Source organism: Blastocystis sp. subtype 4 (assembly GCF_000743755.1).
Source record: "Blastocystis sp. subtype 4 strain WR1 chromosome Unknown seqid_0183, whole genome shotgun sequence".
Lineage (NCBI taxonomy): Eukaryota > Bigyra > Opalinata > Blastocystidae > Blastocystis > Blastocystis sp. subtype 4.
Genome location: NW_014569364.1, coordinates 1 through 22,789, shown reverse-complemented (window position 1 = coordinate 22,789; position 22,789 = coordinate 1). Strand labels below are relative to the sequence as shown.

Here is a 22,789-nt window from a genome sequence, read left to right as displayed (position 1 = left end):
AGAGTCAGCTTCTTGGGATGAGCGAACTTCTTGAAGAGAGTAGCATAATCGACGTCAGACTTCTTGGCAGGAGAAGGATCAGCACGAATAGCCTTGTGAGCATTGGCATAGATCTCCTCCAACATGTCTCCAGTGATACCGTTCTTGATGTAGCGAGAGAACTGCTTCTCATACAACTCCGGATCCTCCTCCTTCAGGGAGTTCATGTACTCAGCAATGGGCTTACCGAAGATCTTATCACGATGAGCCTCAGCATCATAACTCTTCTCCTGACGGTCATAACCATAGAAACGAGTGTTGCGATGAGGAATATCCAGACCACCATCATTGCATCCCTTCAGCACAGCAAACACACGAGCTCCAGTTGTCGTACGACGCAGACCCACATCCAAATAGCAGCGGAAAGGACGCTTCTCGCCCAACTCAGCAACATAGTGAGTCTTCTTCTCTCCCTCGCATGTCTTAATCTCACCATCGATCTTCTCGTTGCCCTTGTACATCTCAGCCATACCCAACTTCGCCAACAGACGACGAGCACACAGCAAACCAGTGCAGTAAGCAGCCGCATAGTTCGTCAGACCCAGCTTCACTCCATAACGAGGAAGCTCAGCTGAAGTAGCAGCACACAACACACGATCACCAATGATCTCAGCAGACACAATCTGAGCAATCACCTTGCGGTTTGTGATACGAGCCACAAGTCTGTACTTAGGAGTGTTGTACTTATTCTTCGCCTGGGTAATCAGTCTCTTACGAGCATAGTAATCTGTCTTTCCCTCTATTCCATTACATATCACTTCATAATCAAATACCGCGACGACGACGAAGCTTGGTCTGGAAACGCTTGAAATAAGCCTTGCTCTTGACAACCTTGACAAAACTCTGTCTATTACACAATACAACTCATTGTATACCATAATGAGGAAGCTATGAAGAAATCAGTGGTTCTTATTGAATAGTGATTCGTGATTTGATAATCAAAGATCACTNAAGAGTTTGGAGAATGAAAAATGCAAGCGGTGGGACTCGAACCCACGCGTGCGAACACACTACGACCTGAACGTAGCACCTTGGACCACTCGGTCACGCTTGCTATTCAAATAATCTCTAAGGTTCATATTTAAATACTTTTATCATTCGTTTTATCCAAGATACTAGTTTCATATGTTATCATCTCTTTGCTTATACAAACATAATCCAGAGTACAATTAATGAATCACTTTAATCAGACAGTAACCTTTTCCTTCACCCAATTGCGGCATATTCTGACATGCTTCCTTCTCCTCTCCTATGCGTTTGCATATCCATTGAGGGATTTCTTCAATTCGTGGTAAATGCTCTCCATTAACAGATACATACGGACTCACACTTACCCAGAACTCATGGTGGCGATCATAAACTTTTCGTTTCCACATTTTCTCCAACACATCAGGAGAATCAATACATTCTTTTAACATCCGTACATCATAACCATGAGTATCAGCACATTTCTGTACAGAGGATGAGGATCGAGGGATATGCCTACTTGTGATCTCTTTCTCTCTCTTTTACTCCATCAAACATCGAACAAATGGCCAAAACTGGGATGATTGATCATTGATCTCCCAAGCACATTGTGAAGCCATAACAGTAGCAATATGATGATGATCTAATGGTGTCCTCAACTCCATATAACCAGCCTCATTTTCATCAATCAGCATATCGACATCTGGATGAAGGACAATTCTTATCGACTGTTCAATTCTATACTCAGAGGCACTTCATATAACATACTCAGGATAAGCAATGAACCAATCAAATAGACCATCTAATGATTGGAGATTGCTTTTACAACCAATATGCAAATATACATCGATTTGTGGAATATCCAAATTCGGAGTGTTTTTTAACACCGGTTGAATTCCACTACATACAAGTGGTGTTGAATCTGGAATGGCATCACAAACATGTTTTGAAAGTGGAGTATCCAGAATGATCACATGATGATTGACAAGAATGGTGAGAGGAAGAAGCGAAGGAATGAGTGTTTCGTCACTAAATGAAACAGGTTTCAGATCCGTATCAATCTCTATTGAAACCAGATCTTCTTCCTCTTCTAATTCACTCTCATCTTCTGCCGCCAATTTCATCTCCATAGTCGTATCCTTCATATTTTGAATACTCTCAATTGCATATCGAGTCATATTGGATACAAGATTCTCAGGTTCAGGGGAATGAATGCAAGAATCAATGATAGGATAAAATATAGTATGCTCACGAGAACACTTCTTCATGATGGCAATTACATCTCCTTCATGGTGTGTCAGAACACAAAATTGGAAACCTAACTGTTCAGTTTTGGATGGAGATGCATAGAAACCACACAAAATAGCACGATATTTTTCACATTGGAAATCATGACAATTGGATAACGGCTTCTGAAGTATTGGAATGAAACGAATCGTTGAAATATCTTCATACTTGTGACTATTTAGTTCAGAAAGCTGAGAATACACAACATCTCCGATAGGATGATTCACATCCACAAGTACTGTTACTTCAACAACAGGATGCTGAATTGTGTTTGAAAATGCGAGTAAGGTACGATTTGTATAGACAGTATTTGAGTATTTGATTTGCCGAACAGATGTACGTTGCTTTCGACGTTCCTGTTCTTGAATCAAAATATTCTATTATTCAATTCGTTTGATATCAGTTACAGTAGATTCGACATTCACACGATAATCATCCTTGCATATGGAGGGAAAATCAGTTTGACTTGAAGGTAAACTACAGAGTCGGTATTGAATTCGATCGAAAACGCTTTGAGGATTTGATTGCAATTGTGATAGAGAGAGGCGACGATGATTAATAAAGAGACGAGGAACAGAATTATCCTTATCCGATGAATGTAATTTGCCTAATTCAATTAGTTCTTTTGCCATCTACAGTTTAGAACCGCGCCAATTCCTCACTTGCTTTCGATTTCTCATGCACTTGTCAATTTCATTGTATTCCATATCTCCGAAACGTTTACATGATTTGTAAGTCGTTGATGATCTCCTATTTGTTAACCCTTTCAAATGCTTCCAACTGAATACAACGCACAAATTCATGAGAAAACTCAAATGAATATTCTCGGATAGCGCAGTATTGAAGCAAGTTACGATAACATTGATCATTTCCCTGCTCACAAACAATATCCTTTTTCTCACTATCCCACTGCATCCCTCCAGCTGGAATAACATTAATATAATACTCGTTACTCCGTCTAAGTGTTAATCACTCACAATACTCCCTGCTTATTAAATAGATAGTTTAGCAACACGGAATCAAATAGAATCCTTGTTTCTTCAGAGTAACTCTGTGTAACTGCAGTAATAACAATAGGTTCCTATGATTGAGAAACCAAAGCTATCAGTACCTTCTTCTCACCGACTACTGCTACAAATAGAAACCAAATAAGGTGGAAGATCCGTATTAATCCCATACTATAGATAATGCAAAAAAAAGGGAGTTACATGACAATAAAAATGAAACTCCATATGCAATCATAATAACACTCCTCATTCCAGACTACTGCCATTTCTAGATGGATCTATAACCTGGTGAAGATTGTGGCAGGGAAAACAATCAATTGTTGTGTTGTGGTTACTAGCGACTGCAATTGATTTGAAACAATGATTTATTCCTTTCCGGGTACGAAGTCAAGCAAATTCATCATGTTTGTAAGAAACAGTATTATTACCGAATATGGACTAATTTATGGTCAAATGTATTCATCGGAATGCCTTTATCATGGTTGAAGAGTTGGTAGAAGTGCTTACCATAATGGCTGTTTCTTGTTTCCAATACTCTTTAAAGGCTTCAGATACCTATACTTTCATTCATTCTTCTATCTTCGTCTTTCTTTTTTAGAATCCACTAGAACCGCGGGAATCGATGAGAGTTCACTATACAATTGATTGCGCAAAGATGGCTAAAGGTTGATGACACATTGAAAGTATAAGATGTAGGAAGACGTAAGAGAACGATTCTAGATAAGTTGATCACGTCTTTTCTGTTTCTTTTCTGCATTTGTATAGTAGTTGGAATCTCTGCAATGGTTTTTATTATAATGGGAACGAAGCTAGGTGATAATCCATTTCGTTCAGGGTAGGTTTTTACTGTTTTATTTGATATTTCTAGTTATGCAATCAGTACAGATGATTCTTCAAAGGTTACAGGTTCAGAAAAGATACATCCTGTGTAGTTGGCACTGAGGAGACATTATCTGTAGTCTTGGATACGATTTTGATGGTCTATCGTATATCGAATCATCAGCAGTTATGGATTTCTACTCTCAAACTGTGGTTCTTGTTTCTTTAGTTTAGATATAGATTTCTATATGGTTTTATTTATCAAGGTTGGGACAACGAAGCAAAAGAACCTTGATTAGTAATCGAGATTCCAAATGTGGGACGCGCGCTTTTGGGGATTTGAATACGAATGGATTTGGAATCTATGTAGATGTTATGAGCGCAGAAGAGCAGTACCTTCCCTTGTATCCTGTTTTACTTTAGATATGTTGTTATTCGTTTTTCGACTCATGATGACCCTTGCCAGGAATTCGCAGTTCGTGTGGTTGATGAGTAACACCTTTGATCCATTGATAAATCTAGTTTAACAAAATGGACGCATCTTGCTGTTGTGTTCCGCCGAACAGGTATTTCTTGACAATAGATAATTAGAAATAGATGGAAAGAATCGAGGAGTCCGCTATCCAGTTCGAATGGACATCTTTATGAATGGTGAACATCTTGATACTCTCAAATCTGTTCGTACTCTTCAGAGTACTATTCCTTATCATATTGGCTCATTTTATGATAACAAATATCCATTCATAGGCTGTCTTGCCAGTGTAATGATTTACAATTCAGCTCTATCTGGTACAGATATTGCTGATTTGGCCCGTTATCGACATGTTCCTGGTATTGAAGAGCATGAACGATTGTTTATCAAATTACGACCAGAAGTGTTATCAGAACGAATTGGTCAATCATCCCATCTGTTGGGTGTTTCACCAGTGATCATGTGACTTGGGAATGATGAATAGATTGATGATGAGGGAGTACTTGAAGAGGATGAAGAAGAGGATTCTCCAAATATGTCGAATTCGTCAACAGTATTACAAGATGAAGAAGAAGAGGAAGATGATAAGAATCCCAATGGCCTCGATTTTGATCATTTGATTGTTGATAGTTTGAAATGAATTTAAATGAATTAGAAATAGATACAGAGAGACGTAAAAGTCGTCTTCGAAATGATCAATCTGAATTAGAAATATTTAAACAGTCTCTTCGTAATAAGGACACTCGATTTTTGAAGACGGGTCAATATCACTTCTCATTACCTTCTCATTTGGAGAAGCATTATCATGTCCTTAATGAAGGTCGTGCTGCTGCTGTGAAACGTAGTATGGAACATCTCTGGAAGAAGTATATAAAAGTGAATTGAATGACGATTAGTTATCGTGAAAGAGCATTTGGTCATGATGAGTTGAAGCCAGTGTCTGGAGGATATTCTGATGTGTGGGGTGGAGTAGGAATGACATTGGTGGATAGTCTTGATACACTGTATGTAATGGATATGAAAGAAGAGTTTGAGGAGGCATGTACATGGGTGATCGATCATTTGGATATGACTTCGGATCAGAATGTTTCTGTGTTTGAATATAATATTCGACTACTGGGAGGTCTGTTAAGTGCATATGATTTGAGTGGACGTGAAGGGTTATTAGAGAAAGCGAAAGAAGTGGGGCAACTTTTGAAAGTAGCTTTCACAGATGAGCTTACCTTCCCCACAGTGATTTCTTTCTTTTTCTCTTCATTTGTAGTCCAAAATTAACCCTAGGAATCACTCAGCTGTGGACACAAACAAAGTAATGCTGGCTGAGTTTGGAAGTCTCTCTCTGGAGTTTCGATATCTCTCCAAACACACTCATGATACCTCGTATGAGAAGTTGATTGATCAAATCTATGATCACATTATTGCATTGAATCATACTGAAGGACTTGTCCCATTAATCATATCCTAATTCGCACCTATTCTAAGGGACTTAACAGTCACCTGGATCGTCTGACATCACAGCCTCGTGGTATGAACTTCGGATTTGGAGCTCTCGGAGACTCATACTACGAGTATCTTTTGAAGGCATGGCTCCAAGGAGGAAAGCAGGAGAAACGATTGAAGGACCAGTATGATGCTTCAATTGATGGTATGATGAAACTCCTCTTTGGAACCAGTAAGAAGGATGGGTATATGTTTGTGGGAGAGCGACGAGGAACACGATTGGTGAAGAATATGCAACACTTGACATGTTTTGTAAGTGGAATGTTGGGGCTAGGTGCTCATCACGAAACAAATGATAAAAGACGAATTCGAGATTTGACAACTGCTCGGGGTTTGATGTTCGTTTGATATATGTTATTCATATCTAGGTATACATGTTATCAAATGTACAAGTCTATGCCTTCGGGACTATCACCTGAATATGTGACTTTTGTGGATGATAAGGGGATGTCTTCTGGAGTGACTGGAAGGAAGTATCTTCTGCGACCAGAGGTTGTAGAGAGTTTATATATCTTATATACAATTACAAAGGACCCAATTTATGTGTATGAGTTGATGTGAGTGATAAGACGTAGAGAATGGGGATACGATATTTATAAAGCGATTGAAGGTAATTGTAAAACCAAATATGGATATGGTGAGTATCCAGATGTCCTACTGCCAAATGCTTATGCTGCAGATCGAATGGAGAGTTTTTTCCCTGCTGAGACTATCAAGTATTTGTATTTGTTATTCCGTCCTTCTCCTCTTGTGGACTTTGATAAAGTTGTGTTTAATACTGAATGTCATCCTTTAAAGGTCTTCTAATGTTTGGATTTGTTTGTTGAAGGGATCATTGTTCTTGATGAAGCTTCGTTTTATTTACGGAAGCAACATTGTGACGATCGATGTGATCCCAGGAAACACTTTTCGAGATTGTTTCCATGAGTTTCTACGAGTAATGATTGTTGGAGTGTTTTCCCTTATAGAAGTGTTCCAATGTCTCAAAAGAATTGGATGAGCAAAATTGTAGATTGCGATTGGATAAGACGGTGCTAAGTCTCCGAGATTCTCCAGACACGTTAGGAAATGGAACTATTTACGATATCACTGTGGAAAAAACATATAATTCTGTTTCTAAAAGAAACGACAAGTCATCTGATGTTGTCCATCCATCGGCTAGTGGCTTCCCTCCGATGGAATCTCCCTCTTCTTCATCTGGAATCTCGGTACTTCTATGGGTCTGCTCTTACCTAGTTGCACATTCTCTCTGTTTTAACGAAAGAACGATTCGAACAGACTGTATTTGGATCATCACTGATTCGAGACATTGCCGAGAATGTTAGGGTAGAAATGGGAGTGAAATTTCCCAGTAGTCGTTTCTAAAGTGTCCTGATAGTATTTGCATCTACAATTGCTCAGGGGTTCTGCCTCCCAATAGTACCATAAACAGTCACAATCTGAACGATGGAGATGTGTTATATTTGGTTATCGTAATGTTAATCAGTCTTTCTAACCTGCAGATTCCAGTGATGTATTCGTCTCCAGTTCCATATTCGGAGATTTCCATTGAAGGAATCACAGAACGCCGATTTCGTCAACTTCTCGAACTGAATCAGCTTGATTATATTCCAAACTTTCACATTTGCTGTATGGTGTGATGATTCTATGTGATTCAGATCCGAATCTGTCCGAGATTCACTTCTGGTTACTTATCAATCGTATCTGTCAGAACTGTAGGAAAGACTTCAAACGAATCACAGTTCGTGGTATGTTATTCGTTTGAATCTTGATTCCAGATTCGAAGATGATAGAGGTGATCCCCAGTATCCAGTGCAGTGAGCAGAGATTATTGTCCATTGTGGGTGAGGTAGTTATTCCATGTATGAATGCCGATGGATGTTCATTTAGGGAGTCTTGTGCTTCTGCAAGGCATTGCCAAATTTACTACAACAATACAAACTGCAAAGGAGGTGCAAATCGAGGTTCTTAACTTTATTGGTCATTCCAGAAATCGTTCCTAATTGTATAGTTTCGGCTGAGAAGAAGCGTCAACTCATGAGCACATTTTCAAAAGACAAGACTTTGTACGACTTTCGGATTCAGATAGATAGTTCGGATATCAGAATTCCAAATAAACAAACTCCAAAAGAAGATAATAAATCATTTGAGAAGGAGAAGGCGAGTTTAGTAGCAGCAATAGCGGATGAGAAGAAGCGATGTTCGGATATGCGAACTGATTATGAAAATAAACTTGCTGAGTTAACTAAAAGACTTGAAGAAAGTGAGAAGAGACGAAATGAAACTCCAAAGGAATCACGTTTCGCTAATCCTCAACTCATCGATTTTCTTCATCGTTGTTCAGATATATGGACTCCAAAGAATACACCTGGTCGAACAGTGAATGAAATTGAAGATGCCATTTTATCACTTCGAAACTCGTATTTTATGCTTCGAAAACGCATTCCGGAGATCGAGGGATTATCACAACTCGATCTTAACATCATTGGAGCTACTTCGTTCTGTAGTCAACGGCTGAAGCAACTGAGGAATTGCTGTGAAGACTGGGTGGGAATTCTGGTGTTTTTATTATGTCTAGAGAACATGTGCCAATGTATTAACTCAGCAAGGACATGAAGCCTCTGATATACTACAGACGATTCAAGGACAACAAAAACCTCCGATGGACTCTTGGAATCGGTTCAATGATAAGGAGCCTCCTTATGGTTCTCGGCTGAACTCACATAGGAGAACCTTCTTCCCTAGTGAAGGAGAACCTAAACGAAATCGTTTTGATGTGGAGTGATTATGATATCAAATATATCTTTGTTTCTTGGAAATTTGACAATCAGCCCTATTTTGTTCATTTCAAATTGGAGTCAAAGCCGCTTTTTCTTAAAAGCCACTGCTTCAACAGAGTAGAATACTTATGTCCATTCGTTCAGAGGAAGTGAACTATTTGATTTACCGATATTTACAGGAATCGGGTATTCATCAAGGCTATTTGTTGAATCCTAGGTTTTGAGCATTCTGCATTCATATTTGGTTATGAGAGTATGATTGCGGATACAAAGGTTTGTGATGAGGAATGTGAACCAGGAGCTTTAATTTCACTTCTCCGTAAAGCCCTTCAATTTACTGAGTTAGAGGCACATGTGCGTGACGTATTTAGCTTTGTGAGTTGATAATTCCAAGGATGGAAGTGAAATCGATTGTGTAGGAGTATTTTCCCTACTTCGTCCACACAAATGCATGTCTCGAAAGCATGAACTTGGTAAGTCTACGAGAATTCGTTAACAATAAGTGGAAGACAACCAAATGGAGGAAGAATCAGTGTCCAAAGAGATTTCGACGACACGAGTGAAATCGGTTGAAGGTCATTCTAAGAACGTGTTTTCGTGTCGTTGGAATCCTCATTCTACAGTTTTGGCTACAGGGTTTGGTGTGCTTTATTGGGATCATTTCTAGCTCAGCTGATTCTACTATTCGTCTCTGGGATGTTCCTTCTCCTGCTAAGGACGAGCCGTTGGAGATCAAAGAGGGTCCTGTTCTTTCTCATACCATTTCTGCAGAGGGAGAGAATGTGATAACTAGTATCGACTGGAATGTGAGTGTTTATTGCTTGCCTCATATTCAGAGCGATGGAACCGAACTACTTACAGCCTCCTATGATGGTGAAGTCAAACTCTGGCGAGATGGCGGTTCATCATGTATGTCACTCTGTACTCACAAAGCCCCTGTTTTCAATGCTTCATTCTCTCCTTCAAGCTCTCGAATCTTAGTTACAGGCGCATTACCTTCATTCTATGTGTATTCACTCACTCCTGAGGGAGTGGATCAGGAATATGATGTGGTGACAATCAATGATCGAGATAGACAAATTGGAAGTGAACAAGTGTTGAATTCCAATCGTAGGTTCTATTCTGGAATGTCATTAATAGTCGTGATTTTGGATAGTCATTGGCGAGATGATTCATATTTCACTTTTATTGACAATCTAAATCGGATCGTTAATGTGAATCTTAGTCCTCTATCAAATCAAACCCATCTCCACATTCTCTGTGGTCATGATGTGATTGTATTGAATTCAAGTCATTACTAGGGAGAAGTAAACAGTTTTGCTTGGACAAAGGATAACCGTGTACTGATTACAGGAGCTGAAGATGGTGTGATAAAAGTTACATTGATGAATTTGATTGAGTATTAGCTATGGAATGAAGAGAAGATTAGTTCTGTGTTTGATTTTGTATCACATTCTGGAGAGGTGAATCAAGTGCTCCCTTCAAATCAAGATGCGACTGTGTTCTATTCTTGTAGTAATGACAAGACTGTAAAAATATTTGATATCTCTAAAGCAGCTGCGGTTATGACATTTACAGATCATGAGTACTGGTAACTGAATAATCTGATGCATAGAGCAGCTGTTAAGCATCTGGCTCAGTCTAATGGCAAGTATTCAAAGCTACTAGCTAGTGTTGGGAAGGATAAATGCGTTTATATCCACGATATATCTGTATCATTCATTCGATGAAGTGAGATATAGTCCAATGAGCTAGTTCGATCTTATAAAGCCAACGGTCATGTGTACGATATGTCCTTCAACACAGCGGGGGATCTATTATGTTTAGCGACTCAAGAATCTCAGGTTTATTTGTTAGATATTCGTGTATTGATTGTTTCTTATATATCTCAGATCGGTTCTTGAAAGACGAATGGTTCTTGGGACTTTAGAGTACTATGTCTTTCGAGGTGCATTTCCAAATGCCAAGAAGAAGGCCATGATGTGCTGTCAACGAGAGAAACTCATCTGTAGACAAAAGGAGAGTGAATTTATTCGTTTCCAAGATTGCTATCACGTTTTCAGAATGGGAAATACGATATTTCACTGTATTGTGGTAGAACCATCTCAGTTACGATAGAGAAGGAGTATTTATGAATAGACCGACTGGGATATTACTCTATTTCCATTCCAATAGCAATGTTTTGGGATCACTCTTACTTGAATGTGTAAAATGTCTTTCTAAACAAGTATCATGACTACATGTTGGATCTCATGTAGTTATCGAAAACTGTTGTGGCTGTTGAGTATCCTGGATATGGACTCTCTACAGAAGAGTGCACAATTGATAACTTCTTTCGAGTTGTTGAAGCAGCAACGAATTTCTTTCAGACTGGTTCTTATGAAGGAATGCCGTTGGTCTTGTAATCGACAATCGTTACATAATATGCAGATATGGAAAGTCATTGGGTTGTGTAGCAGTATGCTATCTGGCCTCAATGATTCCGAATATCGCTGGTATCATTTTGGAGTGTGCATTTGTTAGTATTCGAGATATCCTTGGTTGGACTTCTCTATTTGCTAGCAAATCTATGAAGATGAAAATGGACAGACTTAGCTGTATCAAGTATCTATCCAAAGTAACATGTCCCAAATGTTTGATTTATGGAACTCACGACCAGTTTTGTCCTGTGCGTTCCCAAAAAGTGTGGTTTAAAGGGATTGTTGAATAATAGAAGTTACTTCCATATTTTGAAAACAACTCTAAAGATGTGGTATTAAAGCTTCAGGGGTTTTATCATAATAACATCCCTAATGGAAGTGAGAAGTGTCATGTTTGGATTTGGTTCCCATTTAACTAGTAGTGCTTAGTTTCGTTTCCATATCCATGCATATGTTGTATCGTAGCGCCTGCAGTATCAACTGTTGAAGAAGAGTATTACTCCACATTAGTTTCATTTATGTTGACATTTGATTCCTCTGCAATCCTACAGCAGAGTGATATATCGTTCACTGCAACTAACGAAGTGTCGTTGGTATCGAGCAAGGATATCACTTCGATTCCAAATAAAGGCATCTCTTCGATTCCGAGCAAGGAAAAGTGTTTACCAAGTACTGAAATGCTTCCCTCAGCCGAATTGTAATTCCATCTACATAAGGGTTTAAACTCTACTCATAAATATACTATGTACCATTTGCTACTAGAAATTCATTTGTTTGTTGAGAAAGAGGATTCAATTTCATGATTGAATTTATACAGAGAAAGAGACGGAGTGAAACCGGTCATTTATCGATCGATTCTGCCGTGCTTTCTGGTCTTGCGATTACAGAATATATACCAGTTCATCACTGCTAGAATGAAGTTCAAGTATGTAGATTTTGAAGTGAACAGAGTAGCTAAGAATGGAGACGATGGGAGTGGTTGGTGGTAATCTCTTTAGAGGATGCAGTTCCATTCCTTCCAATTGGTCTACCATTTATTTGAGACTGTTTCAACAGGATTAACCATTTTTCTAGTCCTTGTGTCTCTTCTTCCCGTCGTACTACCCGCAAGGCTCATTTCACTGCTCCTTCTCATATTCGTCGTGTGATGATGTCTTCTCCTCTGAGCAAGGCCCTCAAGGATAAGTACAACGTAGATTCAGAGATGTGGGATTATATTTAGGTGAATGCTATTCCCGTTGTCAAGGGAGATAAAGTGAAGGTCACTCGTGGTTCTTTCAAGGGCAGAGAGGGAAAGGTCACTGAAGTCTACAGAAGAAAGTGGGTGATTCACATCGAAGGACTCACTCGCGAGAAGGTGAACGGATCTTCCTGCAAGGTTGGTGTTGATGCTTCCAAGGTTGAGATCACTGAGCTGAAGCTGAACAAGGACCGTCAGAACATCCTTGAGCGCAAGGCTGCTCACAAGGCTGCTGGAAAGTACACTGAGAAGGACGTCAATCTCGACTAAGTGTTGATTGTCCAATGAAGTGGTATATTACTGGAATTGTTTGTTAGAACAAGAGCAGATAAAACTCAAAGGCAAGAAGTACTGCTGACAAAAGAAGTAGGACATTCGTAATCAAAGTTACAAATGGTTTATGATGTTTGTTTCCTACTGGAATGGATAGAGTAATTCCTTGAGAGGGATGACGGATCCATCTAGTATCATTCTATCTTTCAATCGAGAAACCGGTCATTACATTCTCTCTTGTAAACAAGAATATGGGATTGATATGAGCCTGATGAAAAGGAACTTTGTCACTTGGATAGGCATATCGCATATGAACGGGAAGAGTACAATCGATTGGTGAAGTAGTATTCCCAAAGAGAAATAGGATTTGAGGATGGGACTCTTCTGCTATCGTTTCTACATCTGAATAGGGGGTTGTTGTAACATAGAGAGGGAGCTGATTACGACGATACAGGTTCTGCAATTCATACTTATCCACATAGACTTCTTTAGGTAAATATATCGCAATTCCATGGTCGTAAGTAGTATTTGCAACAATATGAAGTTGATGGTGAAATCCAGAAGGATGTGTTACACGAATCTGAAGTGTATTTTCTATGACTGGAGGCTCCAATGTGTGAGTCTGAATGATCCACTGATCCTCCTTCCACATCGTTATTCTCCAATGAGGTGCTGTTGAACAGGATTCATATTGAATTGAATGACCGGGATTAAGTAAAACAGATGAACGATAAAATGGAGTTCCTTTAGGAAGAGGAATGACATCCAAAAGGTCATAATCATATTCTTCGGAATCTGGAATACACTGTTTGATTCGAACACAAGGAAGAATATTCAAGAATAGTGGACACAGTTCACTCCAATCAACAGGATCTTGTAGATTCAAAATCAACTCTCCTCCGACTCCTGATCCGATCTGTTTTGGGTCATAATAAGTGAACTGGAGGAATTGAAGAGCAGAAGGCACAAGATCTGGTTTATCCAAAATGCGGAACGCATTTCTACTGATTAGGACCTAATAATGCGAATACAACGTATTCTCCAAAGATGTTGCTTGAATACCTCCTACAACCAGCATTCCAATACAAAAACACCAGTAATAAAGCATTCGAAATCGAAATGAACATTCTTGTCAAACTCATGTCTTTAAGAACAACAAAGACGATAAGATACACAAACTATTCACTCATACTGGCATGTCGTGAGCGGTCACGAGCTCCAACAATACTGTTTGAACGCGATCTTGCCGAAGAGATGCTTCCTGTACGTAGACGCGTTGTTGGGTCATCTAATGCCACTCCTCCAATGTAGGTGGGCATGGGAGGAAGCGAATCATAGGGATCGACGTTTCCAGAGAGCGCCTTCTCCATTCCATTTACCACATGTAGCAATTCTTTCATTTTCCGTTCTCCCTATTCGTGATAAACCAATTTCAGACTAACCTCGATCATCATGTCCTGAGGTCCACGAAGAGGGGACGAAGGCATCACTAATGTACCAGAAGACGGAGCCAATTTTGGAGAAGAACTTAGGGGTTGCAGACGTTTCCGTACTTCCTCCATTTCAGCAGGTACATCAATAGGATGAGGCCTAGAATTAATATTGATCCATACAACTACTCTAAGGCAGGAGTTGCAGATGCACTACGAGCCATCTGAAGAAGATCAATGCTCTGTTGAATGGTTCGTAACAAGACCTGGGTATCATCACGCAAACGATTTCGGAGCTCCCTAGAATGAATTCAAAACAATAAGCCAACGTCTTTTCACGATGAATCGCCTGGATCTGTCGTTGAAGACGATTCACCATGCATTCCTGTTCATATTCCAATTTCTGCTCCAAGGTAGCTTTTTCCTTCTGTAACTATCCATCACAACAAGAATCAACTCCCTACAGCATCAAGTTTCTTTAATAAGGTATTTGTGATGTGGTCTTCCTCTACATCGACTTGCTTCATAAGATCTTCTTTCTCTTTCTTCAACTCATTCATTCGCCGCATTAACTAAGAATTAGATCCATATATCCTGTTTTTGTTACCTTTAGAGTAATAGCCTCTTCTTCTGCTTCGGATTTGGTGCTCTAGGAATCAATTCCTCCTTAAACACATACAAGATCGATAATCCGCTGTTTCAACTCTACAATCTTTTGTTCTAAGACAGTATTTCTTTCTTTTTCCGTTGCAAGCTGATTCTACTCTTGTTCTCATACTTCATATCCTACTTCGAGTTCTGTTATACGCGCATCTTTTGCATTTCCGTCAGATAGTTCCATGATTGTGATTCTTCTTTTTCTGATAACGGGGAAGAAAGACTTGCTTTGATTGGATGCACTAATTCTATAAATCTTCGTTGTTTTAGTAAACAGATTACACGCTCTTATTGAATACCTACAGCAGCAGATTCTCCACGTGGCTCTGTAGCTAATTTACTTAGACGTAGCTTTGATTCACGATAGGAGGGTTTCAGCTCCAAGGATTTCTGATAGCACTTCTTTGCATTCTCAATATCTTCTTTATACTCGTAACACATACCCATATTATGCCAAGTAACGTGATGATCAGCACAGTTGGCATTTGAATCAGAAAACAGTTTGATAGCTGTATCATATTCCTATATATCACACTTATCTCATTCACTTACTTTAATTCCCATATGAATACGAGCCAATTCAAAACACACATCATAAGTAGATTTGATGGGATAGTATTGACTGCGTACGCCACTCAAATCAAATAAAATATCCTTTCTTGTAGCAGGAGAAGAACCAGCATATCCACCACGCTCAATCAACACTTGTTTGAACTTCATGAACACATCTGTATCAAATCTCGCTAAACGCAATACAGATATAACAGCTGCAACAGAAGGTGAAGGACTACTCTCTTCTTTCAAACATTTTTGCGTAATGTTGAATGATTCTGGAATGAATGTGGAGAAGGCATGATGAATCATCCATCGCATAGTAGGGAGTGTTTTGGGATCAATTCCCATAATATACACTGTATTCTAAGCATAAAACCGCAATTGAGACAAATACATTAAATCCCTCCAGATAAGGAGAACTGAAGACATGACCATTATGATTCTCGACAAAAGCATCAATTGCATGAAAGTTTGTAGGCATTGAGAAGGAACCATGGATATTGATATATGGATTCTGAGGTGCAGCAATCTTTGTAATCATGCGGCTTCCCTAATCGTAAGGATAACAGACAGATAATACAATATCACCACAAAGGACAACCAAACGCTGATTGCTAATAGTGAGACATTTTTTCAGGAAAGCCAGAACTGTGATAGGAAGTAATACAGTTCCATTCTAATTTATAAACACATATACAGGACTACAGGAATCTCAGTTCGATAACGCTGAATGACCGCTTGTAAATCAGGATCGTATTGATTCATATCACTATCTGCTAATTCAGTGTACTTCCAAATAAATCTAGCTGTAAGTTCAGATAGAAAGAACAACTGGAGATGAGGGATAATGTTCACCATGTCCGGATTATCTTGCGGGCAAAGAAGGGAAAGAAGACCATGGAGTACACTCGAATTTTCGATTCGTATCGCATCGTTGCGAAGATTGCTAAAAACATAATTCGCGACGAGGAAAAGAGGGTTTTTAACCGTATCAGGAGTGAGTTTCTTGTTAGCTAACTCCAGAGTGATCTATATTACAGAAAGCGGAAAGGTAATACCACATCGGAAGACTCGCAATCGACAACTGCAAAATCAACCACTCCTTGCGCTATATATTCGGCGTACCATGGATGCTGTTTCATTTTTAAAATGGATTCCGTTGTGTAGTCCGAAATCACGTATCTACACTCAACAGACACAATTAAATATACACAAATGGGAGCTTCACTCCTTCGGGATAGAATTTTTGCATTTTGGTTAGCTTCTTCAAGATCAGATACGCTAAACGGCCTTGGCCTGCTCCAACTTCCAAAATATATACAGGTTCGGACTTATCCGCTGCAGGATTCCTGTACCAATCACTAAGGAACTTCAGAATTACGTTGGCATAGCTCTAGCGAATGAGAGCAGTTGGGGCAAAATTTCCTACATCAGCAATATAGCTACTGTTCGAAATGAAAGTAGGAGTCTCCGGGTTCGCATTGAACACAGCATTGTTGCGTTTGTAGTAATCGCGTAGATACGACCAGATTTTTGATTCCATTAGCGGCACTTCCTGTTCTAATGCAGGGATCGTAGATTCTACTGGAGGCCCATCCTGGATCGTAGGTTCGGCCTGAACAGGTTCCTAAGATATAACAACCTTCTGGATGGCAAGTACAGCAGTGGAGCAATCTAAAACGTTTCCCATTTAGCAATGTACACAATAATAGTCGAGAAAATGGTCGAAGAAGTTTGCGCATTGAAACTCCCATTCAAAATGGATCTTGCGCCATAATATTTAAAATCCGGATTGCTATTATCTCGAAACTAGGATTAGGTCAAATGGAAACAGTTTACGATTTCATCAGTGGAGCTAAATCCTGGCTAAAAGTAAGAACAGATTATTTACCTTCTCAGGATTAGGCAGGTTATATGATGTCTTATTCCTCGAATGAAGTTCATCTCGTATTCTTTATGGTATCTTTCAGTTAGTATTGCCAACCTATCATTATCCACGAAATAGACTGGAATAGCGTGTTCTTTCAACATCAGCTTGTTTCACGTGAGACATCTGTATTGGTATTTTTGAATAAGAATGTCCATGTCAATAAATTAAAGACTGCATAGCATTGAGGTTTGATCACCCAATCACAGGACCTACTTTTGACAAGACCATAAATAGAAGCTCTATATCAAAAATGATTCTCTGATGAATCCATTCCAGTCAGTTTCAACGCAGTCGCCTGCTTTGCTAACTAAACCACTTCTTATTTATTCTTCCTCGCCATCTCATTTTTTAAAAGATACTGTTGATCATGACTATGCTATCAGTGTACAGTGCAACCCCAAATTTATTGCTATGCGTGAACGGAACTATTGTCAAATGCTTACAGTAAGGCGTGTATTGTAGCATCGAATATAGAGCGAATCTACCTCCAGTTTGCCGCACACCGCGATCTACAAGACACAGCACCTTGTAGACCTTTTTCTGTCCAGAGTGTGTATAGACTCCGCTTGGTATCCGTTATTATCGAGACTTTGTCTCTATCTAGTTACCTCGTATAATTTGTGTGTAGAAGATTGTAAGACGAATCCTTCAACTGGTTCTTTTGTCAGAGTACATCAAGTTGATGATCTCTAGACAAGTCTATTAAGACTAGTTGAGGAGAAATACAACAAGTCAAAAGTTTGGCTTGATTATACGCTTTGCTATATTTTATCTGTTACTGGATCTGGGATTACATGTGAATGTCCCTACACAATAAGTTATCGTTTACTGAAACAGATAAAATTTGAATGTTTTGAATCATATGCTCAAATAATAATTGATAATGTTTGTACTCGTAAAGATCATTCTCTTCACTTCATTCATTAGGATATGTATCTCTTTCATTATCTCCACATACAATAGCTTATTATTCTGTCTTAGTTTCAATGAGATTCTATTATGGTGATTGTCAGGGATACACGATTGTTCCTGAACAGTCAATCCCTGAACGTGAAACTAGTCTCTGCTTATGTTTGATTGGGAGTTTGTATAAGTTCCTTCATCCCATTTGTCTGAATATTTCGAATAGTCAGACTCCTAGTATTTTGGAAGAGACGGTTCAACTTAGTTCATCCACCTATCCAAGCTCTACAGCGGAACATGAAAATGTTCCACCTTAAGGAATACTAATAGCGCGTTTGGTACTGTGTGGACCTAGCTGTTGTTTGTTGGGCGATCATCTCGAAAGACAGTCGTCACACCGAAGTATGGTAAGAAGTTTTTTAGTCAGTATCCAGTCAACCCAGGACGCTCCTTCACTGTCAACCTCACTACTGCCGGGATCTCCATCAGTATATGGAGTTACAATAGCGTTTCGGTATTGCGTCCTATGCGTCATGACCATAATTCGGACCGTAAAAAACCAACTTGTCCACTTTTCTTTGACACAATTCATGAATCAGCATCAAGAACAATTTGATCTCAATCGCACACTATATCCTCCTAGTCCTTACTACAACTCATCATGGTCTGCAATGACTCACCCTGATGGCTTTGTAGTTCCCTGTGGTAATCCCTTAACGACAGAAAGTCAGACATCAACAATATTCGTTCCTTCACCCTCATATAAGGAGGTTCGGGATGTATTGTCAATGAAAGTGAATAATCTGAGTCGTAAGGAGAAGAGAAAGCTAATAAAAAATAAAAGGAAACGGATACGACGGAAAGAGGTAACTCTATTAGCTAATTCGTTGATTAAGGAAGTAAAGGCTTGGAAGGCTAATCAATTCTAGAGTCAAGAGGTTGAAGTAGATGAAAGTGAAATGAAATGGCATGAAGAACAAGAAAGGAAATGGGAAGAGCGAAATCGAATGATAGAGGTAGATTCTCTGTGATCTTGATTAGGATAGGAAGACCAATATTCTCGAGAACTAAAAGCCCAATTGGAGTGGGAAAGGAAACAAGCAGAACGAAAAGAACGGGCACTCATGAGAGAGATTGCGTAGGAGTTTTTGTATCCATACTGATAATAGAAAACGAGTAGCAGAGCATGATTCAGTCGCTCCAAAGCCACCTGTGTCTAAAACGACCACAGAAAAAACAGAATATTGTCTATCATATCTGCGAACTGGTTGTTGTCGATTTGGCGAAACCTGTAAACTACAACATGTCATCCCTCGACGGAGTCGTGGTGTTTTGATTCATGTTGATCTCAAATCGAAATTGTGATAAGTAGAATATGTATTCTAATCCAAGAGTCCGAGATCACGAAGATTCGCTCTCAGCCTATCTAGAAGTAGATAATAATTGAGTGACTTTATGCTAGTACACTGATGAAGAGGTTCAAAACGACTACAATGAGTTCTTTTATGATCTTATTTCTGAACTCCAAAAATTTGGCCAATTATTATATGTTCATGTTTGCAGTAATAGTATTCCCCATTTGCGAGGTAATGTATATGCTGTTTGGGAGACACGAGAAGAAGGTGCAAATGCCTTAAATGGACTTCAAGGACGTTATTATGCTGGAATGCAGTTGAAAGTCGAGTATCTCCCAGAATCAGTGATTTGTTGGACAAATGGAATATGTACTGATTATTTATGTGGTAAATGTGCTCGTGAAAATGAGTGTTCCTTCTTTCATTTCTTTTCGTGGGTTTATAAGTCGTGGTTGATGAATAGGAATCCAAAGGGTTTGTATATGATGAAGGAATCTGTTGTTTGTTCCATAAACATTAAACGAACGTATATATTACAAACTAGCAGGAATCAAATGAATCGTTGCATTATCATACAATTGATCAATATCTGTGATACGAACTAATTGATCTGGAATCGAAGGGTGTTCGATGCACACTTTCACCACTGGTAAATACAAAAAGTTGCTGTTAATGACATTCTTCAAGTCCTCTAGAGAAGTCCCAGAAAATAGGATGCTTTTTGATACACTATGCTAATTTACACTCTTTCGATTCATACGTATTAAATACCAATGTTAAATGAAGACTCTGAACATGATTAATACTTGGGTGACGTAATAGCTTTGGAGACAACGTATCTGAAGACCGTGCACGACGGCTAAACATCACAGCCCACACAAATACATACAGTGGTGGTGTTAGTTGTGGAAAACTAATCAAATGACTATTTGGGTATGGAGGAAGATTATTCTCTCGAAATAGCTTCTTTCCAACCCCTCCAAACGATACTACAGGAAAACCAACAAATCACAATTACATGCTCGTCTTCTAGAGGAGCGTGGTTCCACCATCATATATTCGTTATAAACTACAGCAAACGGATCAGCCACTGTTTCTATTCTTCAAGAAATGATTAGAAAACTACCAGTGGCTTTGATCCTTGGAGAAGACATTGCAGATCGTGACTGAGGCCGTTTATATGGCGAAAACAAACTAGAGACACGCAACTGATTCTGATGCGTTGTGAGAATTGGTGAATAAGGATTCTTCTCTACATTTATATAACAGAATCAGAGTTACGCGAAGGTCGTTGAGGACTATCTGGCGGAGTAACTACAATCAACAAACTCATCTCATCTTACAAAACGAAGGAGGAGATCCTAACGATAAACTACGATATCGTAATCGATTAGGAGCGGATTTCTCATACACAAGTCTCTCACGGGCTAAATCAGGAGATAATGGCTGAATAGGATCTCTACATCCATTACTTCCATAGATTAGACTCCTACGGGGATGATTCTCCCCTTGTATCCTGCTCCTTCACAGCAGATTGAGCAGACTCTCCGGTTGTATCTTGCATTCAATGCTCAGAGTGAGATAGACTTCAGTAGGCGCAAATAAAAAGGATATTGTGTTAAGTGTTCAGTGATTCACTAAGATTATAAAAATCATAATAGTAATACCTGAAGAGGAATTCTTCTTGATTTGGACTCGTTTTGTTATATTTCCTTGTACATAGATTATATACTATCTGAGAAGTAAGTCTACCTGCTTTTCGGAAACAGTATTACTTCCATAGAATGTCGAATAGTGCAACTTCTGTAGAGGATGAATTAGACAGGATGTGGAAAACGCAAGTAGATAGTGTACAGTCCGGAACAAGTACTATCAAGGATCTCGACATAATCGTTGTAGACGACAAAAAGGACTTCAAGAAACATAACGACTTGCCTATTGCCAGGATAAAGCGAATAATGAAATCAGATCAGGATGTTCGCATGATCTCTGCGGAGACTCCTGTCATTTTTGCTCGGGCCTGCGAGATGTTTATCATGGATATAACAATTCGTTCAACGCAGTTTGCAGAATACGACAATGAACGTCTCGTTCTGACAAAGAAATCGATATTGGATACGATTAAAAACACTGATATATTTGATTTTCTAATGGAGATTCGATGAGCTTCTGCGTATATACCCCTTTTCTTTCTTGTGATGTGTTTGTTATTATAGACTCATCTATGATAACATGTTGAGCTGTAAAGTAGTCATTACTAGGAACGAATAACAAACAAATCCCCGCAACTACCTTATCTGAAAGCTGTTCGCGGGAATGTGACAAATCTATAATGACTCATAGTTTTATAAAATGCCCATCGATCCACGTATGGCAAAGCGTCTTGCACGAGTAGAAGAATCGATTGGTGACTTATTACAAGGAGGTTGAGAATGCCTATAATTGTGTGGATCCTTACGTATGGTATCGTCCTGTAGATGTAATTATGAAATGATTTACATCATTTTTAGAAAGAGAATCAGTCATGGCACTTTACTGTCCGTGGACCCAAGGGTTCACCATTTGAAGGAGGTGTATATCATGGTCGTATCGTCCTTCCCAATAATTATCCTATTGGTGCTCCTGATTTCTATTTCCTTACAGTATTTGTTGTAAGTGGAATCAATTTCTAGGAGAATGGCAGATATACAATCAATCAGAAGATTTGTTTGAGTATCTCTGGCTTTCATCTTAACACGTGGCAACCGGCAACTACAAGTATGGCTTCTTGTCTGCTTTTATGAATAGTTGAGGCAATGGTTCGAATGATTCAAGTGTTTTTGGAAGACTATTCGGAGAATCGGTTCGGAGTCAGTTATATTGAAACAAGTGTGAGTGAAAGACGTTATTTAGCGAAGAAGGTATGTTTCTATAGTTTCTTAGGATGTAGTCACGTTCATATTGCTGTCCCATTTGTGGTCAGATTGTGGATCATTTAGCACCACTACCAGATGAAAAGTTGTCTGTTTGTTACTATTCCTAAGATTCCAACAAACACTTCAGAATTACAGTAGACCATCAAAGAAGTTGTTTCCCTTATCATCCACCAACAGGAAGGCAGGGAAGTCAACAACCTCAATCTTCCAGATAGCTTCCATACCCAGCTCAGGGTACTCT

The 22,789-nt window shown here is 39.1% G+C and overlaps 13 protein-coding genes across 13 annotated transcripts; 6 read left to right on the top strand and 7 right to left on the bottom strand.

The window, feature by feature from the left end:
• JH06_5686 (ribosomal protein L5) lies at positions 1 to 917 on the bottom strand (the record flags this gene model as incomplete). The annotated part of the gene is given in 3 exon segments (XM_014671219.1): positions 1 to 778; positions 813 to 886; positions 901 to 917. Coding segments are annotated over 3 exon segments (869 nt in total), but the record flags the coding sequence as incomplete, so codon positions are not given.
• Positions 918 to 1,208: 291 nt separating this feature from the next.
• Positions 1,209 to 1,457, bottom strand: JH06_4082 (hypothetical protein; the record flags this gene model as incomplete). The annotated part of the gene is made up of 1 exon (XM_014671211.1): positions 1,209 to 1,457. The coding sequence occupies one exon, from the start codon at positions 1,455 to 1,457 to the stop codon at positions 1,209 to 1,211; it is 249 nt and encodes an 82-aa protein (XP_014526697.1).
• A 303-nt stretch (positions 1,458 to 1,760) lies between these two features.
• Positions 1,761 to 3,565, bottom strand: JH06_4081 (hypothetical protein; the record flags this gene model as incomplete). Its single annotated transcript, XM_014671210.1, is given in 6 exon segments — positions 1,761 to 2,669; positions 2,700 to 2,924; positions 2,955 to 3,042; positions 3,074 to 3,250; positions 3,270 to 3,374; positions 3,543 to 3,565. 6 exon segments carry the CDS (start codon positions 3,563 to 3,565, stop codon positions 1,761 to 1,763), a joined length of 1,527 nt encoding a protein of 508 aa, XP_014526696.1.
• A 531-nt stretch (positions 3,566 to 4,096) lies between these two features.
• Positions 4,097 to 6,897, top strand: JH06_4080 (endoplasmic reticulum mannosyl-oligosaccharide -alpha-mannosidase-like protein; the record flags this gene model as incomplete). The annotated part of the gene is given in 14 exon segments (XM_014671209.1): positions 4,097 to 4,134; positions 4,168 to 4,227; positions 4,259 to 4,328; positions 4,359 to 4,522; positions 4,542 to 4,610; positions 4,641 to 4,684; positions 4,716 to 5,044; positions 5,075 to 5,219; positions 5,252 to 5,456; positions 5,487 to 5,823; positions 5,855 to 6,034; positions 6,073 to 6,428; positions 6,459 to 6,635; positions 6,666 to 6,897. 14 exon segments carry the CDS (start codon positions 4,097 to 4,099, stop codon positions 6,895 to 6,897), a joined length of 2,406 nt encoding a protein of 801 aa, XP_014526695.1.
• Positions 6,898 to 8,998: 2,101 nt separating this feature from the next.
• JH06_4079 (hypothetical protein) lies at positions 8,999 to 10,774 on the top strand (the record flags this gene model as incomplete). Its single annotated transcript, XM_014671208.1, has 8 exons — positions 8,999 to 9,056; positions 9,088 to 9,233; positions 9,290 to 9,429; positions 9,457 to 10,141; positions 10,172 to 10,246; positions 10,277 to 10,455; positions 10,486 to 10,582; positions 10,613 to 10,774. The coding sequence occupies 8 exons, from the start codon at positions 8,999 to 9,001 to the stop codon at positions 10,772 to 10,774; spliced, it is 1,542 nt and encodes a 513-aa protein (XP_014526694.1).
• A 1,666-nt stretch (positions 10,775 to 12,440) lies between these two features.
• On the top strand, positions 12,441 to 12,800 carry JH06_4078 (60S ribosomal protein L26; the record flags this gene model as incomplete). The annotated part of the gene is made up of 2 exons (XM_014671207.1): positions 12,441 to 12,482; positions 12,513 to 12,800. The coding sequence occupies 2 exons, from the start codon at positions 12,441 to 12,443 to the stop codon at positions 12,798 to 12,800; spliced, it is 330 nt and encodes a 109-aa protein (XP_014526693.1).
• A 202-nt stretch (positions 12,801 to 13,002) lies between these two features.
• JH06_4310 (hypothetical protein) lies at positions 13,003 to 13,881 on the bottom strand (the record flags this gene model as incomplete). Its single annotated transcript, XM_014671212.1, has 2 exons — positions 13,003 to 13,804; positions 13,835 to 13,881. 2 exons carry the CDS (start codon positions 13,879 to 13,881, stop codon positions 13,003 to 13,005), a joined length of 849 nt encoding a protein of 282 aa, XP_014526698.1.
• Positions 13,882 to 13,981: 100 nt separating this feature from the next.
• Positions 13,982 to 15,074, bottom strand: JH06_4311 (hypothetical protein; the record flags this gene model as incomplete). Its single annotated transcript, XM_014671213.1, has 8 exons — positions 13,982 to 14,215; positions 14,246 to 14,393; positions 14,423 to 14,533; positions 14,563 to 14,666; positions 14,698 to 14,805; positions 14,841 to 14,882; positions 14,913 to 14,993; positions 15,024 to 15,074. The coding sequence occupies 8 exons, from the start codon at positions 15,072 to 15,074 to the stop codon at positions 13,982 to 13,984; spliced, it is 879 nt and encodes a 292-aa protein (XP_014526699.1).
• Positions 15,075 to 15,178: 104 nt separating this feature from the next.
• JH06_4312 (hypothetical protein) lies at positions 15,179 to 16,697 on the bottom strand (the record flags this gene model as incomplete). Its single annotated transcript, XM_014671214.1, has 7 exons — positions 15,179 to 15,412; positions 15,443 to 15,808; positions 15,840 to 15,995; positions 16,026 to 16,121; positions 16,151 to 16,474; positions 16,504 to 16,627; positions 16,657 to 16,697. 7 exons carry the CDS (start codon positions 16,695 to 16,697, stop codon positions 15,179 to 15,181), a joined length of 1,341 nt encoding a protein of 446 aa, XP_014526700.1.
• A 2,252-nt stretch (positions 16,698 to 18,949) lies between these two features.
• Positions 18,950 to 20,153, top strand: JH06_4313 (u2 small nuclear ribonucleoprotein auxiliary factor; the record flags this gene model as incomplete). Its single annotated transcript, XM_014671215.1, has 7 exons — positions 18,950 to 19,177; positions 19,208 to 19,294; positions 19,325 to 19,416; positions 19,448 to 19,619; positions 19,651 to 19,710; positions 19,741 to 20,070; positions 20,097 to 20,153. The coding sequence occupies 7 exons, from the start codon at positions 18,950 to 18,952 to the stop codon at positions 20,151 to 20,153; spliced, it is 1,026 nt and encodes a 341-aa protein (XP_014526701.1).
• Positions 20,154 to 20,166: 13 nt separating this feature from the next.
• Positions 20,167 to 21,197, bottom strand: JH06_4314 (hypothetical protein; the record flags this gene model as incomplete). Its single annotated transcript, XM_014671216.1, has 8 exons — positions 20,167 to 20,362; positions 20,394 to 20,492; positions 20,523 to 20,622; positions 20,652 to 20,729; positions 20,760 to 20,885; positions 20,915 to 20,947; positions 20,977 to 21,092; positions 21,127 to 21,197. 8 exons carry the CDS (start codon positions 21,195 to 21,197, stop codon positions 20,167 to 20,169), a joined length of 819 nt encoding a protein of 272 aa, XP_014526702.1.
• Positions 21,198 to 21,417: 220 nt separating this feature from the next.
• Positions 21,418 to 21,798, top strand: JH06_4315 (nuclear transcription factor Y subunit; the record flags this gene model as incomplete). The annotated part of the gene is given in 2 exon segments (XM_014671217.1): positions 21,418 to 21,474; positions 21,490 to 21,798. The coding sequence occupies 2 exon segments, from the start codon at positions 21,418 to 21,420 to the stop codon at positions 21,796 to 21,798; spliced, it is 366 nt and encodes a 121-aa protein (XP_014526703.1).
• Positions 21,799 to 21,985: 187 nt separating this feature from the next.
• Positions 21,986 to 22,655, top strand: JH06_4316 (ubiquitin-conjugating enzyme E2; the record flags this gene model as incomplete). The annotated part of the gene is made up of 6 exons (XM_014671218.1): positions 21,986 to 22,024; positions 22,059 to 22,112; positions 22,144 to 22,275; positions 22,306 to 22,390; positions 22,421 to 22,533; positions 22,563 to 22,655. 6 exons carry the CDS (start codon positions 21,986 to 21,988, stop codon positions 22,653 to 22,655), a joined length of 516 nt encoding a protein of 171 aa, XP_014526704.1.
• Between the last annotated feature and the right edge of the window lie 134 nt (positions 22,656 to 22,789).